At 44.5% G+C, this 18439-nt stretch overlaps 1 protein-coding gene across 6 annotated transcripts in view; it reads right to left on the bottom strand.

The window, feature by feature from the left end:
• RARB (retinoic acid receptor beta) overlaps positions 1 to 18439 on the bottom strand; it is a 530011-nt gene that overhangs the window by 91544 nt on the left and 420028 nt on the right. For all 6 annotated transcript variants that reach the window (XR_008422613.1, XM_053903863.1, XM_019422920.2 and 3 more), the window contains one exon: positions 11387 to 11528. Coding sequence is in view for 5 of the 6 variants with exons in the window: in XM_053903863.1 (XP_053759838.1) it covers positions 11387 to 11528 (142 nt within the window). In the remaining variant the exon portion in view is untranslated. The remainder of the gene's footprint in view (positions 1 to 11386; positions 11529 to 18439) is intronic.

The following is an 18439-nucleotide window of genomic DNA, read 5'->3' as shown; positions in this document are numbered from 1 at the left end:
ACACACACACACACCCCTACCTACTTCCTGGACTCAAAAACGAGTCTGACTTTTGAAGTCACCCAACAGAGGGGTCACTAACATGTCATACTGTAGAGAGGTAAGACTGACCCACACCTGCTTCCTGTTGTTAGAGAAACATGCACGCATATTTGGGAGTACGGTGGCTTGAAAGATGAGCAACAGCGAAAGCCGGGGACGGCCATCACAGGCAGAGAGGGCAGCAGGCACACCCTGAGGCTCCATCACACGACAGGCATGCTGAGTAGTCAGTGGTGACGACTGTGGGGCGGGGGCAGTTTGAAGAAGCATAACAGGAGGTCAGTGTCCCGGGCAGGCTGGGGCAGGCTGAGCCAGCTGTGCAGGGCCCTGCCCACACTGATACACTTGGAATGGATTCTGTAAGTGATGAAAGGCCACGAATCCCAGGGTCCCCTCTGGCTGAAGTGACACTTTGGTTTGTGGGTGTCAGGCTTGAGCCCCAAAGACAAACATCAAATTTAGGAGTACCTTTTGTCTTGAGTAAACAGACCACTGGGCCAGAAGGAACATTAGCTGTTCTGCATAGTCACTAAGGACAGTACTGATGATCCAATCTTTGGAGGCCAGAATGGGTCATTATCATAGCAGGACGAAGAGGGACAAGAGCTAACACTTGGCTAAGAAATGCCTTTAGTTCCTACTATATATTCATTCATTCATTCCTTACAATACCCATGTGAGGTAGGTACAATTATCATCTCGGTGCTACAGACAAGGAACCGGAGGCACAGAGATGCTAAATAACCTGCCCAAGATCACAGAGCTACGTGAGTAGTGGGCTGGGATCAGAATCCAGGCTGTCCGTCAAGTCTGTGCTTTAAGCCACAACAATACCTTGCTGCTCTTCAGAAGGGGGAGTCAACAGTGCAGTCTGAGGTCTCCCCTGTTCCTCGTATTCCACCTCCAAAGTTCACCTGACCCTTGAAATCCCTCCAGGACAGATCCACCCGCTCATTGGGCCTTTGTTGTATCAGGACAGGACTAAACCCTGAGGATCCAAGAAAAGCAAGACCCAGCGGCCCATCCTTGAGTTGTGCACAGCTCAGGATGGGGGAAGGGCAGAGGGGACCTCAGCAAGACAAAGGCGGGTCAATGGTCTACTCACCAACAACTGTAGCAATACAGGGGGCTCTGGAAGGGGCTGAGGCTCCCCCAGAATCTGCTCTATTCCTGTCAAGATGCAAGAACACCTGACCAACTAACAGATAAAACCAGAGTTTCTCTAACTTCTGCCCTTCCTGTCTTACCTTTATGATATCTCACATTAGAGGCCACTATACTCTTTCTAAATTGATTTTTTTTTTTTTGCCTAAATAAAATTTAGAGAATTTTATATTACGACTATAAAGACGACAGCAGTATCGTTTGACATAAATCGCAGTTAAAGGTAAAAATAAACAGGGTTTTCAGGTTCACTGCCTAAAGTTTTGGTGGAACACAGCCATGCTCGTTCATGAAGCTTTCATGCAGCAATGGGAGAGTCAAAGAGTTGCAACAATCACTGAATCGTCTGCAGAGCTTAAGATATGTAGTGTCTGGTCATTCAGAAAGTTTGCATTCCTCTGAAATAAACAGCACTTCGTCCTAACTAGGTTAGGAAGGCTGGTTGCCTGTCTTGTCTCCATTAAAAAGAGGGAGTAGCAAACGTTCAAGAGGTACTAATTAAGGATGGACCGGCATCAAACTGAGATTTTCCCATTAGTAATAAATAGATGGGGTGACTACTGAAAAGGGAATGACTTTATCACTGTACGATTTGGTATTACCGCGTACTAAGTTTAGTACTCCCCCAAATTAGGTTTCGGACGCTGCCTGCGGCATTTACTCTAGGGAAAATACTGTATTAAACCAGTAAGTGCATTAAATTAAATCATACGTAAATGCCCGAAAATGTGATTTGGGAGCACAAGGGGGTGAAGGTACTGAAACGGTGTAGCATTAAATGCGCCCAAGAACTGCACTGTTAGAGAAGCAGGGCGTGGTTGAAAAGATACTAGGAGGGGCGCCTGGGTGGCTCAGTCGGTTAAGCGTCCGACTTCGGCTCAGGTCATGATCTCACGGTCCGTGAGTTCGAGCCCCGCGTCGGGCTCTGTGCTGACAGCTCAGAGCCTGGAGCCTGTTTCAGATTCTGTGTCTCCCTCTCTCTCTGCCCCTCCCCTGTTCATGCTCTGTCTCTCTCTGTCTCAAAAATAAATAAACGTTAAAATTTTTTTTTTTTTTAAAAAGAAAAGATATTAGGAGCTGGGTTTAGGACCCACGGGTTGAAGCCGCCAGTGAGACTGCCGGCAGGTTTCTTCGTGTCTCTGAACGTCAGGACACTGAGGACCCGAGCATTAGTCCCTTCCGGCCTGCCACAGGAGATGACTCAAAGTCCTGGGAGACTTTGCTGTTGGTAAAGGGCTTTGTGACCATCAACTGTCATATTATCACCCATGTTCTCTGCAGTCCTCCTGCCATATGGCTAACAGCTAAAGCAGTGCGAGGAACAGGCCAGCGGGTAAGATCTGGCTGCGTGAAGCGAGATGGACTCAGGAAGGGTGGGCCGCAGGGTCCCAAATAAACGTCGGGGAGAGATGGCAGGTGCCACAGGGGCAAACAAAGAAGGAAGCAGGGAGTGGAAGAGACTTTGCTTCTCTGGTGATCTGGGGCGAACCGGACGCTGCCCGGGAGACCCCGATGGCCTCACCTTGAGCTGATGGACGCCAGGAGGGGCCCAGGTGCCCTTTCTAACACCCCAGTTCGGTTTTCCCCATGGAGTTGGGTTCCACGATACCAGGATCCCATCCCGTTCTCTGATTACACACGTCCCAGCATCTCCGGGCAAATGAGCCATCTGCCTCCCAGTTTACAGTAGCTGAGGAAGGCGGGTATTTATCTTAGAAACTATGCTTACAAGCTTGATTTTTAACACTGTGACATAATATTTGGGGCTGTATATCTACACTGTGGCGTCATAAACAATTCAAAACGAGGAGAGCCTGTGCCCTTCACTTTTCTCCTGAAAGAGGAGCAGGGCTGTGTAGTTATTATAGTAAAAAGCAGTAAAAAGTTATTACAGTGGCAGCAGCAACCAGGGCCCAGAGCAGAGCCTGGGTGCCGCCAGCAGAAGAACCCCGAGAGAACAGCTATCATTATTCAGGGTCTGCCGTGGGCCAAGCAGGGTGCTAAATGCACCACCCTCATAAGGTCCAATGCACGAAACAATCCAGCAAGGTTGCCCCACGTTGTCGTCAGCCAGCAGTCAGTCAGTTGCACGTAGGACAAAATTATACCTCTTGCCAAAGATGAGGCAGCTTGAGGGTGGGGTCAGATTTGAACCCAGCTCAGGCTACCTTCAAAGCCCTCTGTTCCTTTGCTCTGCTCTGTCCTATGGTGTCATGGAAAGTTCTCCTTTTTCTAAGGTGAGAATGTGCTGAGCGCCCCTTTACCAGGAGACAGGCTGCAGGGAGAAATGTGTTAGTAAAGCTGAAGGAATTTTAATACTTCCTTTGCAGTCGGAGTGTTAATGGGCTTGAAGTCCCACAGTGGCACTGACATCACTGGGCTGCCAGTGCCCAAACGGAATTTGTTTTTGTTTTTTTTTTTTAAACTCCCAAACAGATGCAGGAAAACCTTAACATTTGGCAAGTGGAAAGGGACAGCACATTTTTACTTTCCAGCTTCCGTGACATTTTTAGATACAAAAATATAAAGTTTCCAACCTTTCATTTACTTTTGGGGAGCTCTTTGGGGATTTGTGTGTGGCGGGGTAAAAGGAAAGGTGGGGGTTAATGCCACCTCTCTGTTGAGAAGAACAAAAAGATCATGCCGAACCTTGGGAACGCAGTAACAGGCTAGGACGTAACATGGGAACAAATGAAGAAATAAAGTAAAATTAGAAAGACGCTAAGTGCCCTGATGATGATTTTTATGTAATTTCCCAAGTACACAAGGCAACCTACAATACGAATTTCCTCGTTATAAAGCCAGTAAAATCCAGCCGTAGAACCAAAGAGCACATCGATATAATTTGTGCATCAACAAAAGTGATTTTAACTGAGGTTAAGTGCCTTTAATCCAAAAGGTTTGTTTTAATGTAAGTTTAACAGTAAAGGGGAAATGAAACACAGAACAACAAAAACCTCTCGTGGAAGTATCAAAGTGTCCGTGCAAAGCATATTCATTCTATCCAATCGACCCATGGGGACATTCATGTCCAAAGTATAAATCAGAATTTAGAGACTTCATAAAAAGCTGTTTTTAAGCTCAATATGCCCCAAATGAGAAGGTGTCAATGAGCACTTAGGGACTCCTAAATTCAGAGATTATTCAATCGCTTTATTCTACAAATATACTTAGGCAACCGTCAGAGGAAAAAAATGCTGTGAAATTAACACTAAACCACATTCTCAAACAAAATCAAAGGCATGTTTTGCCCACCACTCAAAAGCACGGCCCACATAAACATAAGTTCAAAGGCAATTTGAAGAGGTTCCTTTATAAATTAATGGCCAGTGATTTTCAGAAAGAAAAGAAACAGAATGGGGGTGACAGCCACAGTAACCTCCATGGTTTTTCTGTTGCATACATGGGGCAAAGGCATCCAATCTCTAAGGCCAGAGACCCAGGGAAACCTGGGCAAACGTCAGAGGCATCCAAAGCCCACAACTTCCCCTTTATCATGGCACATGAGTCTTGCTTCTGATCTGCTTTTTATCTTTCATTTTCCTAATGGCCTCCTGACCCCAATGTCTAGCTAATCCTTGGATCCCCCTTTTTGTCAGTGAGCAACCTGACAGCCAAGGACTGGCCAGGTGAGCCCCAAATCCCACCACTTACCCATGTTAGCCTCTGCACCTTTTTGGACTTTTGCCGTGCACAGTTACACAAGATGCCCACCATTTTCCATAGCAAATCCACGAGAAGATCTAATGTCCTCCAGGGAGAGAACTGACAAGAGGAAGCTCATTGTAGAAACACTGTTGTCTAAACAGGATTAAAAGCATCGGTTCTCACATCATGCCCAGGCTGTCAGTCAACACTAAAGGCTCTCTTACTCGGGTAGAAAACACAAGCCGAAAGAAGCTGAATAACTCGTTCTGGGCCCGCAGCAGAGAAATGAATGACTTAGAGTTCAACAGAGGCATGCCCAGAACTGTTTTGTGCCTGGCAACTTTTCAGGAAGTGAAGCTAGGGAGATGTCACATTTGGTTGTCTTTTAAAATAGCCACATTTAGGGGACACCTGGGTGGCTCAGTCAGTCAAACGTCTGGTTTCAGCTCAGGTCATGATCTCACGGTTCATGGGTTCTGGCCCTGAGTCGGGCTCTGTGCTGACAGCTCAGAGAATGGAGCCTGCTTTGGATTCTGTGTCTCCACTCTCTTTTTGTCCCTTCCCTGCTTGTGCTCTCTCAAAAATAAATAAATAAACTTAAAAAAATAAAAAAAATTAAAATAGCCACATTTCGGGACACCTGGATGGCTCAGTTGGTGGAGCATGTGACTCATGATCTCAGAGTCATGAGTTCAAGCCCCACATTTGGCATAGAGCTTACTTACAATCTAAATAAATAAATAGATAGATAGATAAGCAAACCACACTTAATCACTTCATTAATCTAACTTCATTGACCAAACGATCATGCTAACTTCCAGGGCTACTAAGTGAGGAAGACATGATGCTTGCCTTGCCTTTTAGGAGGTTATAATCAAGCTAGGGAGCCCATGCTGTGCGAAGAATCACACTATAATAGGTTGGCAGTTCCCGGAGGCATGTTCGAAGCTCTATAGAAATATGGGGCAGAATGAATTGTGTAGAATGTGGGGTAGGGCTCAGGGAGTCTTCTCAAAAGAAAAGACATTTCTGCCGGCTCCTAAAACTCCAGTCCAGGGCACGGCCTCTACAGAAACATGGAGCCGTGAGGCTCGCGGGTCCGCATGGCCCAGGGTGGCCGGCGGCTGGGGTGTCTATTGGTAGGAGAGGAACAACTGTCCCTGGGAGATGAGCTGAGCGTGAGCTCATGGAGCAGCCAGAGTGGCATATGGGACCACGGGGTGAGCCACCTAAGCGGAAGTAGGCAAAGTATGGCCTTTGGGCCAAACCCAGTTCTCTACTGTTCCTGTAAATAAAGTTTTATTGGAACACAACCAATCTCTGTTTATGTACTTTCTGGGGCTCCTACAGAGATCACATGGCCCACAAAGCCAAAAATATTTTCTATTTGCCCCTTGCAAGAGAGTTTGCTGACCCCTGGCTTAAGGATTTCAGCTATGCATTTGGATGCCTGTAGCTGGCCAAATGCATATGGCCAGGCTTTCTCTACTCCCACAGTCTCTCAGTGGCATCGTCTTAAATCTTCCCCTTCCCCATCATGGACAATTAGTGGTTTATCTGTATCATAAGCTTGTCGGGACATCTCTTTCACGATCCCACATTTTATGTCTTCATTTATTCTTTTTTATTTCTTTTTTTAGGGCCACATACTTTCCTTTGTGGACATCATTTCAAGCCTCCCACCCCACCAGCAGAAGCTCATCACTCAACTTTGAGACATTTTGCTTCCTTTGCCTCCTCCCCAAGTTCTTCATAAATTTTTGTACCACTTCCAGAATGCTGCTGAAAATCGATTTTTTTCACTTGCTGCTACCGCTTTCGAATCTCATGCTTTGACAAATAGCTATTTCTCTGCAGAAAGGCTCCCTTAGTTTTACAAAGCCCTTGGCAAATATAAGGCATACCCACCAGCACTTACAGAACAGAAGAGCGAAGAAATAATCCTGCTTTCCTGATCCCCCACACCCAAGGATTTCTTTTACTAGTAAATCCCCTTATACATTTAAAACCAAATTTGGGCTATAAAAATTAAATTTGCACACGACTTTCTAGGGGGTACATCTCTAACATACAACAAGGAGTGTGATTATTGTTTAATTAACCACTTGGAATAGAGTCGAGTCAAAAAGAGAAGTCAGAGGTTTAAAAGCTGCTTTTTATGGCATGTAGTATATATTACTATCGGGATCCAAATCCCAGCACTGGCCCTTACTAAATGCGTTACTCTAAATTAATTAACCTCTCTGCACCTAAGTTTCCACATCTGCCTAAAAAAAAGGGGAAGAATGGGATTGTAACTCATCTTTCTCATACGGCTATTGTTAGGCTTGAATGGGACAAAGTATTAAAAACGGTTAAGAAGTCCCTGGCGAACAGAAAACACCTTACCTATGTTAGCTATTACTATAATAGGATTTTCAGGTTTCTTTCTTTCCTTCAACAGCACAAAGAATAAGAACATACCGGGAACAGCACCGTGGGACGGGATAGGCCTTGGTGGGGACATTGTAAATTTTTGCCTCAGGTCTTTCTGATTAGCTACATAGGGATTCTTTCCTCCCACACTCCTGCCCCATGTGGTTTGGGTGGGGTGGACCTCGAGGCCCGGCTCCTGAGATTGGCACAGGACTGAGACCTAGCCAGTTACAGCGGTCTACCCCTCCACCACCCCCAAGGTGAGACAGTTATACAAGGGCACGTGACCCAAGTTAGGCCAATGAGAACCAGTTCCTGGGCACTCATGAAATGATGGGGACCCGCACCTCTCTGTCAGGTTGGTGGCCATCTTGAGTAGCCATATGTAAAATCTTCCAGAAAACCAAACCAACATGGTAAAAAAAAAAAAAACAACAAAAAACAAAAACCATCTATGGGAGACAATGAGGAGCCACGCCCCCAAAACGACCTCGAGCCCTTGCATGCAGTCATGTTACTCCGGACCGTCCAATTGCATGTGCCGATTTTTTAAGCTTATGCCAAGTTTGAGCTGAGTTTTCTGTCGCTTGCACCCGAAGAGTTCTGGCACATACTAATGAATCGTCATGACCTATGGCAAGAATTGAATGCAAATCTTATGCATCTTGGTACCACAGAGAAAGCACGGCCAGAAGAGGAAAGGCTTGAACTGTAGCCTTGGTTCTGTCTTGAGCCAGTTGGGGATTGCTGGGAAAACCGTTTCACCTTTCTGGGTCCCAGTGTGCTTGTATGTCAAATGAGAGAGGTGAGTGAAAATCAATCTCTAAGATCCCTTTTCAGTTCTAACATTCTAGGAGTCTCTATTATTCTTGGGGTCATTTCAGTTGCGAGTATCTTGGTATAACCGGTTACCGATTCTCATATTTTCCTGCTTCTTTCTGTTTCAGCTTAAAAAATGTTCTATTAGACCCTAAGTCTCTCTACTCCAAGCGTTTATTCCTTCCCCTTCAATTTCCTTCGAAGGAAAATATATTTATTTTTGTATACTTGGGCATAATGATCCCATTTTCTTCTCATTTATATATTTTTAAATCTAATTAAGGTGATAAGTTCCTTGAGGGTTGAAACTAGAGTTTTCCTGTGGGCGTAAACATTATTTTTTTTTTAATTGGCAACCGAGCTGCCAGTTTTTACAGAGCAGCAGGATATGGGTTTTAAGTAATGTAAGCAGGAAATGGGTCTCCAGCCCACACAAAATAAATGCAAAAGTACTGCTTTACCCTGCGTCCACATCTGGCTTACTCATTTATAATTTCAGCCTAGACTAAAATTCTCCCACAGAACTGCAGCGTGACTGACCTCCATGTCTACAGAATGTGAGACCAAAAATGGAGTGTCAGGGGATCATTCTGTGAGTCTCACTTACACATATAAAAAAATCTGGCTACTTCAGGGCAATGTTGTGCTCTTCAGCGGTAGGGTCTGGGGCCCGAGCTAAGTTAGTATTAGCTCTACATCTCCATATTCATTGATTTTAAGTAATTTGATAGCTCTAAAGCTTGGAGGGAGCAAAGAGAACTGGCTGAAATGTGGTCAACTGACCCCTCATCCACAGATAGAAGTTTCCAGGGGAAAAAGACCTTCCCAGGAGGTATGGGAGGATGCTACCCTATCTGATGACCCAGTCCATTCTTGCTCATCAGGACCCTAAAATATGACTAAGACCCCAACCTCAACTGCCTTAACGACACCTCTTGGCAAATATAACAAAACTTGCTGGAGGCAGTTGGTTTAGCGATTCAGTCCAGCTCTTCAGGGTCCAGTTTCTGTCTGTCTTTCCACTCTTCTATCTACAGTGCCTTCTTTGTCCTCGAGTTGGAGGATAGCTACGAGGGGCACTTGTGGCTACCTGCTTCCTTGTCCACATACATCGGAAAGGAGGGCACTTCTGTCCTAATATTTTAAGCGTGAGTCTTTTGTCCTGTTTGGGTAATTTTATTTTGGTAAAATTTCAAGTTTGCTCCAAAGTTGCAAGAATAGTACAAAGACCTCCTGTACGCCCTTCATCTAGATTCACAATTCTTCATAAGTAATAATATAGAACAGTATATTACAGTGCTATAATCTATAATCCGTATTCAAATTTCACTCACTGTCCCAATAATGTCCTTTAGAACTATTTCCCTCTGACCAAGAATCCGATCTGGATTATGCATTGCATGATTAAAAGAGACTGGCATGTCTCTTTTAATCTGGAACAGTTTTTCAGTCTGTCTTTGCCTTTCATAATGTTGGCATTTTTGAAGGCACTAGTTTGTTTTTTTTTTAAATTGCGTTGCTTTCCTATTATTGAGTTTTCAGAGGTTTGTATATTTTATTTTTTTAATATTTTAAAAAATATTTATTTATTTTTGAGACAGAGACAAGAGCGTGAGCGGGGGAGGGGCAGAGAGTGGGGGAGACACAGAATCCGAAGCAGGCTCCAGGCTCCAAGCTGTCAGCAGAGAGCCCGACATGGGGCTCGAACATGCGAACCTCGAGATCATGACCCGAGCTGAAGCCAGCCGCTTAACTGACTGAGCTACCCAGGCACCCCAAGAGGTTTGTATATTTTAGATACAAGTCCTCAATCAGATGTGCAATTTGTAAGTAATTTCTTCTAGTACGTGACTTGTCTTTCCATTAATTCCATAGTATCTGTTGGAGAGCTGACATCTTTTTTATTTTGATAAAGTCTAATGTGTCTTTTTATTTTTTGTGGAGGCTGAGCCTGAGTTTTGAATTCATTCTCGTTGGACTGGCCTACATCACAGATTCCCACCATGAACCAGTGACATGGAATATGACGGGTGGCTGGGACACAGAATAGGATGCTTGGCTTGAGTCAACGGAATTGTTCCCCGTCCTGCTGTTTTTCCTCAAGTACGGAAACCCAAGAAACGGAAAGGCATGCTAAACCCTAGGCACATTTAAGAGAGGTGAAGGGACAGAATGGATATTGGGCAGCCAAGCGACATTCCCTAGAAGCAGTTCCAGGCAAAAAGCCAGTCGGCCAGCTGAGCAGCGCTGCTTGGCCCTGGGGGCTTTCCGTCCTCAGTCTCCCCACCACCCAATGGCCACATTTCCCAGTTCCAAAGTCCGAGAGCCCTGGACCTATAACATGAGCCTTCGAACCAGGCTGCAAGATCATGGCTGAGGTTCCTGGCTTTTTGTCCCAGGGCTTCACTCACACTTCGCCTTCACCAAATCCCCGAGTAACAGGATGAATAAAGTAACAGCCATCACATTCAGTGCTTCACCTTCTACACAACCCTGCGCCGTCCTTAGGCCTGCCTGAGCCAAGCCATTTGCCCGTTGTCGCTTCCTTGTTCCCTTCACGTGAAAGCACCAAAGAGAGAAACGTAAGGATGAAAACGTTGGCAGTGTATATATACGCTGTCTGTATTAAGTGACTTACATTTCAAGTCCCCATTATCAGATGTTTTTGGACCACTCATTTTTAATTCATTCAAATGTTCTCTTTCGCATTAAAAAAAAAAAACAACCCCGCAGAATTCTTTGGCGGAGGGGGGTGGCTGGGACAAAAAAAAAAAAAAAGCTAAATCGAATTTGGAAACATGCCAACGCGCCAAGTTTCTAAATATTTCTTCCACAACAAAAGGTTTACACTCCCTTCCCTCTGAGAAAGGGCTAATTATTACTACTGTTAATATTCATGCCTCTTGTCTCCTTTTGTTCTCAGGGACACGGGCACAACTCTGTTCCCACGGCCAGGACGGGGAAAGGGCGTCTCTAAGTGGCGATGCGATGCGCTAGTCATTGGTGGCTCAACAACAACACACAGTGAGTTGGGACCGCTCTGAAACACACATCTGCTATCCGCAGCACACAGCTCCTGCCTTGTCCCCAGCTGCCACTCAGGCTTGATCTGAAAATCCCCACGGTTATTCTGTTTTCAGCTCACCTCTGTTTACACCTAGCCTTGGCAATCTATCCTTAATGTCATATGGGAATTCCGCATGCTATGCCCTCCACAACTTGATTCTGGAAGCTGAGCAAGTCCTATATATAGGTAAGCCAAAGGAGGAAAAAGGAAAGTTTTTGAGACTCCACTTACATTCTTTGGACATTCCCACTTCAAAGCACTTCTGGAGTCGGCAGTACTGGCATCGATTCCTGGTGACTTTATTAATAACACAGTTCTTATCTCGGTGACAAGTGTAAATCATGTTCTTCTGAATACTTCTGCGGAAAAAACCCTGCAAGCGAGGGAGAAGGTGAGTAAGAAAATGAACTGGTAAGTTTCGTGCGAGATCAAAGCCAGCCTTATCAATGCATTGATTGCTTGGTCTGAGTAACGAAGGGAGGGCAGCAGAAAAGTTAACTTATTTAAGCCTTCAAATCCTCGTGACATATTAATAGCTCTCCCTTTGTTTCAAATCAGAAAGCCCCTTTTTAATCAAAACTAGCCATGACGGTTAGCGTCTTGCTAAAGGGAAATTAATACCAACTTGAGTCACTTGAGAAACAAAATGCAAGACCTGGGTTCCCTCCAAACGGGCTTAATTCATAAGCGGCCCCCTTGCTGGCCAGAATGACTTCAGGTGAGCCTACCATCAAGAAACACAATATACGAGGCATCACATTTGCAAAAGAAATAAGATTCATGGAAGAATTTGGTCTTTTCAAAAAAAAAGTCTCTTCCAATTTTTTCCCCACATATTTAGCTCATTACAATATTTCAAATATGATGTAATTTATACAGTGTTTAGACAAATATGATCCAAGACTGGAAGCAAGGCGTAAAAATGACTGCCCATTTAATGGCACAGGAGAGCTGTGCTGTCCAACATGGTAACCACTAATCCCAGGTAGCTGTTTAAATCAAAATTAATAAAAATGAAATAAAATTTAAAATTCGATTCCTCAGTTGCAGGAGCCACATTTCAAATGCTCGATAGCTACATATAGCTAGTGGACAGCACTTACATGGAAGATTTTCATCCTGGCAGAAAGTTCTCTCGGGCAGCACTGTCCGGCAACATGGACTTTTTGACAAGCTTACCCAAGAGTCATCTAACATTCTTGGGAAATGTAACTTTGTTTGACTTACTATTTACTATCGATTGGTCACAGACTCTGTAATGACTGTAGAAGACAGATAAATTACAAATATATTTGTTAAGGATAGGTGTAAAGATTTCTGTCTGGCTGAAATAGAACCAAAGAGTACTGTTTTATCGCCTTGGAGGACATTAACCAGTATTGTACCTAACTTTGAAGTCTTACTCCAGCATTCTCTTTTCTTTTCACTTTATCTATCAATCAACCTGCCTACCTAGACATTTTGCTCAAATCCCCCTTTGAACCAGTTTTGTTATCCTACCATTTCTCTCATGACTGGGTTCGATAAATCTTCAAATACTTGCTTACTGAATATTTGACAGAGTTATTACTTTTCAACTTTCTGAAAATTATATTTTGGCAAAAGAAGCAATTTATCCTGATTTCTGTGAAATACTGATGAAATAAAGCAGACGGTAGGCTCATGAGCCCATGGTGACTGCCTTTTCCTCTTTGTCCTCACCATTTTTACCGCACAGTTTCGTAGACGATGGATAGTCGAGAGATGCTTGTTATGCAGACGAATGAACGGGGAGTGAAGGGCACATACCTGCTGTCTTTTCTCTCTCCTGATCGCCCAACAAAAACCTCTATGTTGCTAAGAGTATTGAGAGCAGGGTGGTTTGCCTTCACAACTGTGATGTGACTTTCACCCACATCAGAAACAATTCTCTTGGATCTAAGAGACGCGTCACCAAATGTGCTGAATGGCACAGAAGACTCACTGAGTTCAACTTTCCCTGTAATACATTCACACTCCAGGAACCAGAACTAAAAACATTTAAGGCTGAAGCACATTAACAACGAAAGCTCGTGTAACACACATTGTTTAGGATATTTACGTGGGTACCCTAGGATTTTAATGTCCAAATAAACATATTTTTACTGGCATGGTTCAACTGTAAACGCCTGGAAATCTTGCTTAAGGTTGCAACTCCAGTCACATCCCAGACACACACATCTTCCAAGAAAACGCAGTTTATTTTTGTACCTCTGGAGCTACAAATATGCCCCAAATCTAAAATAACAGGTTACAAATACTCCGAACCTTTAATAGCATCTGTGCAGAGCGGTCACCTCAAACATATCTTTTTATGCAAAAAATATACCTACAGGACACTTTTGGCTGCCAGATGTACAAACTCAATTTACAGAAACTTCCTTGCTCTCCTGCCAAGAAACACTGACCCGATGGAAGATCTGGTCTTTCCTGCATGTGTGAAGCAAGTCGCCAAAGGTGACCTCCTCCATTTATTAAAAACTAAGTATTTAGTTCAGCAGATGCTTAGTGAGCGACCAAGAGGGGGACCAAAACAATCTCGTGATGCTCAAATGAAAGAAGAAGAGAGAACTGAAGAACTTTATGTTGTCGCTACTTGCCCAGCCATTGTGGTTCAGTAACAGTGATGGCAGAAACTAAACAGGACTCGGTTTTCCCAATCAGATTTTTGGCTAGATATCAGGAGAAGGTCTAAGTTTTCAGTAAATCATTTCCACCACGGTGGAATACTTGCTGACTAAAATAGATGCTGGGAGGTATTTTGATACATGGACTGGGTAAACAGAAAACCCCCCTGAGGCCGGAGTGATATCTGCATTCTACAAATTCTCCTCCCAGTAGTTGTGGGGAATTATTATTTAAACCTCGTTTCCTTGACTGCTTTGAGGACCTAGCGTGTGCATGTGTGTGACACTGTGCCCCGTGCCACCTAAATTTTAGCTGCTTAATGTTTTTTCTTAGGCTGACTCTAAATTCTAACATTACTTAAAACGGAGACCTTTAATCTCTGGCTTCCTTTGAAAGCCAGCACTGGCTTGTCAATATCAAAAGGCAAATAAAACACAAAACTCAAACGAAACAATAATCAGATGTTATTTCGCTCTCCCTGGATACGAGATCTGCTAGGGGCTTAAAGCTCCAGGCCTTATCACTTCCTGAGACAGATCAGCACTGACTTGAGACTATCACTGAGGAATTCAGAGAAAATGTTTCTCATTCGGTGGTTCAGCGAGAGTTAAAGCCACAAATCTGTGCCAACCTAAAATCGGAAGCCTCATACTTGGAGAAACAAAACTGCAACCCAAATCTTGTCACATGTAAAAATGGGTTTAGAAGTACTGAATTCAAAGCGTGATAGTCCTTGAAGCCAGTAGATGGGCAGAAACATACCTAGAGGAGAAAACACTGAAAAGTTGAGCATATAAAAGGAAGGATTTCAGGGGCACCTGGGTGGTTCAGTCAGTTAAGCGTCCCATGCCTGCTTTCAGTTCAGCTCATGATTTCCTGGTTTCTGGGGATCGAGCCCCAGAGCCCCACATCGGGCTCTGGGCTGCCAGCGTGGAGACTGCTGGGGATTCTCTCGCTCTCCCTCTCTCTGCCCCTCCCACCCCTACCCACCCTGCGTGCAAGCTCTCTCTCAAATAGATAAATTTAGAAAAGAAAAAAAAAAAAAAAAAAAAAGGAAAGGAAGGAAGGATTTGGTTCCATTTGGAGGAGCAGCCCGGGGTTGGGGCAGGTAGGAATAGGTAGGAGGCAGTAGAGGAAGGGCACGGGAGAGGAGGTCTAGGTGCTGGACTGCAGCCTCCTCATTATCACTGACCCAGTCACAGCCCTAGGAGGCGAAGCTCTCTCATCTTCTAAGTGAGGGGCTGGGCGGCTTATTTCCCAGATCCTTTCAGGGTGTACATCCCAAGTGTGTCATTGCACCAGAGAGTGACAAATTGGGATGCCTTGAAAGTGAAGATGAAGGAATTTCTGCGAGCAAAGAAAATGGCCAAGGAAAAGGAAGACTAAGGAAGAAGAGGCCGTCCACCTGCGTGGGCAAAAACCATAACCTAGCGGGGACTAGTCTAGAGTTACTGGCATCACAATTTTCTCACTTTCCCGAAACATCCTTTTCCCAGTAAACCCCCAAAATGCTGTCAAGTCTTCAAGAGCTAGGTCACCTCATCCAGGAAGCCTTCCCTGAGTGATCCAAGCACACAGGAATGCTTCCTCTTCCAGGTAACCTTGGTATCTTGCTTACCCTTCTATATTATTCCTGTTCAATTATAGTATTTAAAATAACAGACAATAGTACAATTGACTTCAGAGGATACATGGGTGCCACGGGGGAATGCCAGCCTACGGCCAGCAGTCACAGCCTCTGTTGTTAATCCTAACTTCTGCTGGTTAACCTTGATCTCTCTTAATTATGACTTCTGTTGGTTAATCATGACTTCTACTTTTTGTAACACAACACTACAGCTATTTTTTTTTTTGAGACAGAGAGTGTGTGTGCACGCACACGAGTGGGAAAGGGGCAGGGGGAGAGAGAATCTTAAGCAGGCTGCACGCTCAGCACAGAACCCGATGCAGGGCTCCATCTCATAACCGTGGATCATGGCCTGAGCAGAAATCAAGAGTCCAATGCCCACGTGACTGAGCCACCCACGCACCCCTAACACTCTAGCTACTTCAGTCAAGAAGACAGATCTGCCTCACGAACTGAGTCAAGTGTTTTCTAACCATAGTGTTTTCAGCCTTTCTTATCTCACGCTCATCTATTCTTGCTCTCAAGGAACTGGGACCCAACCAAAAGACAAAAAAAAAAAAAAACACTCCTGTGGTAGAGAAGGCCACAGTTGCATTACAGTGTCTTAGGAATAATCACAGAATGCCCACTCAGATTACTTCTGTCTCCCCTTGGGGATATGAGGCACCAGTGTTCTACCTAATCCTCTGTTACCTACAGTACAGACACAGTCCTAAGTCAAAAGGGAAACCATCTCATTTAAGCCTGAACATTCTCCCACACCCAAATACTAAAATTCCTAATTACCTTGATAAACTGGCCTTAGGTCCCAAATCTATAAAGGACATGGATAAAAGTGGCTCATTTTACTCCCTTCTTCATGTTTTGATAGGAGATGAAGTTGGACCATCTTCCTGCCTCTAATACTCTCAAATCATTGTTCTAATTCTTGTGATTTTTTTTTTCCTTTCGTGGACCATGTTCCAACTTCTGGCTTTCAAAACCTTTTTTTTTTTTTTAACAGTTATTTTTGAGCAAGAGACAGAGCACAAGAGGGGGAGGGGCAGAGAGAGGGAGACACAGAATCCAAAGTAGGCTCCAGGCTCTGAGCTGTCAGCACAGAACCCAACGCGGGGCTCGAACCCACAAACCGTGAGATCCCTCAACCATCTCCCAGAAAGAGTGATTTTTGTTGGTTTAGATGCTAGCCTAGTGATTACGAATTGGGCTCCAGGGACATTTGGGTGGCTCAGCTGGTTGAGCATCTGACTCTTGAGTTTGGCTCTGGTCATGATCCCATGTTTATGGGATTGAGTCCCATGTCAGACTCCATGCTGAGCTTGGAGTCCACTTGAGATTCTCTCGCTTCCTCTGCCCTTTCTCCTGCTCGCACACACATTCTAAAATTAAAAAAAAAATTTTGCTTTAAATTAAAAAAAATTAATTGGGCTTTAGCTTGAGTGCCTGTGGATTTTAACTCTGACTCTGCTGCTTACCATCCTTGTGACATTAAGTGAGTCGGGCTAAGGCCTGTTTCCTCATTTGTAAGGTGGGGATAATGAAAACACCTACGCTTCATGGCATTACGGAGTATACCCAATTAGGGAACACATACAAAGTGTTGACCCAATGCCCAGCACATAGCAAGTGCCCAGTGAATGGTAGCTTTTGTTAGTGATGAGACCTCTTCTTTCCAAAGCTCTCTTCTGGACAGTTTCCAATATACATTTGGTATTGAAAATAAAGATTCCCAAATAGGACAGAACATGGTTCTGAACCTCTGAACAACACAGGCTATTGTGGGTGGATATCCTCATGATTCCAAAGGCCACCTCTATATATACTCATTCCTCTGCGGATTCATTCATCCAATGCCAGTTAACTGGAGTGGATGTGGTAGGCTCTCCTGGGGCATACAAGGATATGGAAGGCAGGGCTGGTGCCCTTTCTCGACTTATCAACAACATGAAATCAAGTGAACACTCCAAGGCACACGCCACCACACAGCGTGATAAGAACGTCTAACAGAAGCAGAAAGTGAAAAAGTGCCCGGGACAGTGCCTGGCAGATAGCAGGCACACTTAAAATACTTACTGAGGTGAAGCCATAGGAATGCAAAGGAGTTAGAAGGGAGTCAGCCCTTGATTCTCGCTCTAATGGAAGGGTAGGATTCAAACGGTGAGCTTTCCCCCAAGGAACATTCTGGGTCGGCTAGAGCGATCACAGGTGAGGAAATACAGGGAAGGGCCAGTGGGCCAGGCTGGCAGAGACGTAAATGATGTGTGTGTGTGTGTGTGTGTGTGTGTGTGTGTGTGTGTGTATAAGGCACAGCTGAAAGAGGTTGGTTTGGACTGGGCAGGATCTTGACAGCCATGCCAGGCATTTACTGAGGAGGCACTCGTTCCTCTGTGCAGGAGGAGGCTAGGGTCAGAACCCTATTCTGCCAAGATTGTTCAGGAAGCTGCGACTCAATGAATTAATTTAATTGAACCACGCTATTTTAACCATACTAATCTAACCATACTATTAATTTAACCATACTAAAGTAGATAGTGAGTTCTGGGCATGAATACAAATACATAAAACCCTAAACCTGCCCTCAGGTCCGGTCAAGGATGTAGCCCAAAGAATCCTTGACTTCTGAACAACAGGGCAATCTGGCCCACATTTAACATAAAGTTACTTGTGAGAATTCATACCGCGGTGTTGTGAAGGGAAGTAGCTTTTTAGCCTCAGAGCCATTTACATCAGGTTTAACGTGCGCGGAACGCGTCGTGATTGAAGCAAGGTGCAGAGTAAAAACTTATTTAAAAAAACTGGGCAACTTGGCACTACATTAGTCCTAAGAAGCACTGGGTCAGGAGAAATCCACCCCAAAAGTAATATGGGAAGCGCATCTGTTTGCACTGGGCTTTCGCAGAGTTAATTTCTATCCCATGCAAAGTTCAACAGGGTAATTTCTCCTTCCAGAGAGAAAGAGGAGAGAGACCGTGAGGAGTGTTACTTAGTCCTCTCCGGTTGGTCACTAAAGG

The sequence above is a fragment of the Panthera pardus genome, unplaced genomic scaffold (genome assembly GCF_024362965.1).
Source record: "Panthera pardus isolate Hobbes unplaced genomic scaffold, ASM2436296v1 HiC_scaffold_16, whole genome shotgun sequence".
Lineage (NCBI taxonomy): Eukaryota > Metazoa > Chordata > Mammalia > Carnivora > Felidae > Panthera > Panthera pardus.
The sequence above is the reverse complement of the archived record's forward strand: the minus strand, read 5'-3'. Positions and strand labels throughout refer to the sequence as shown.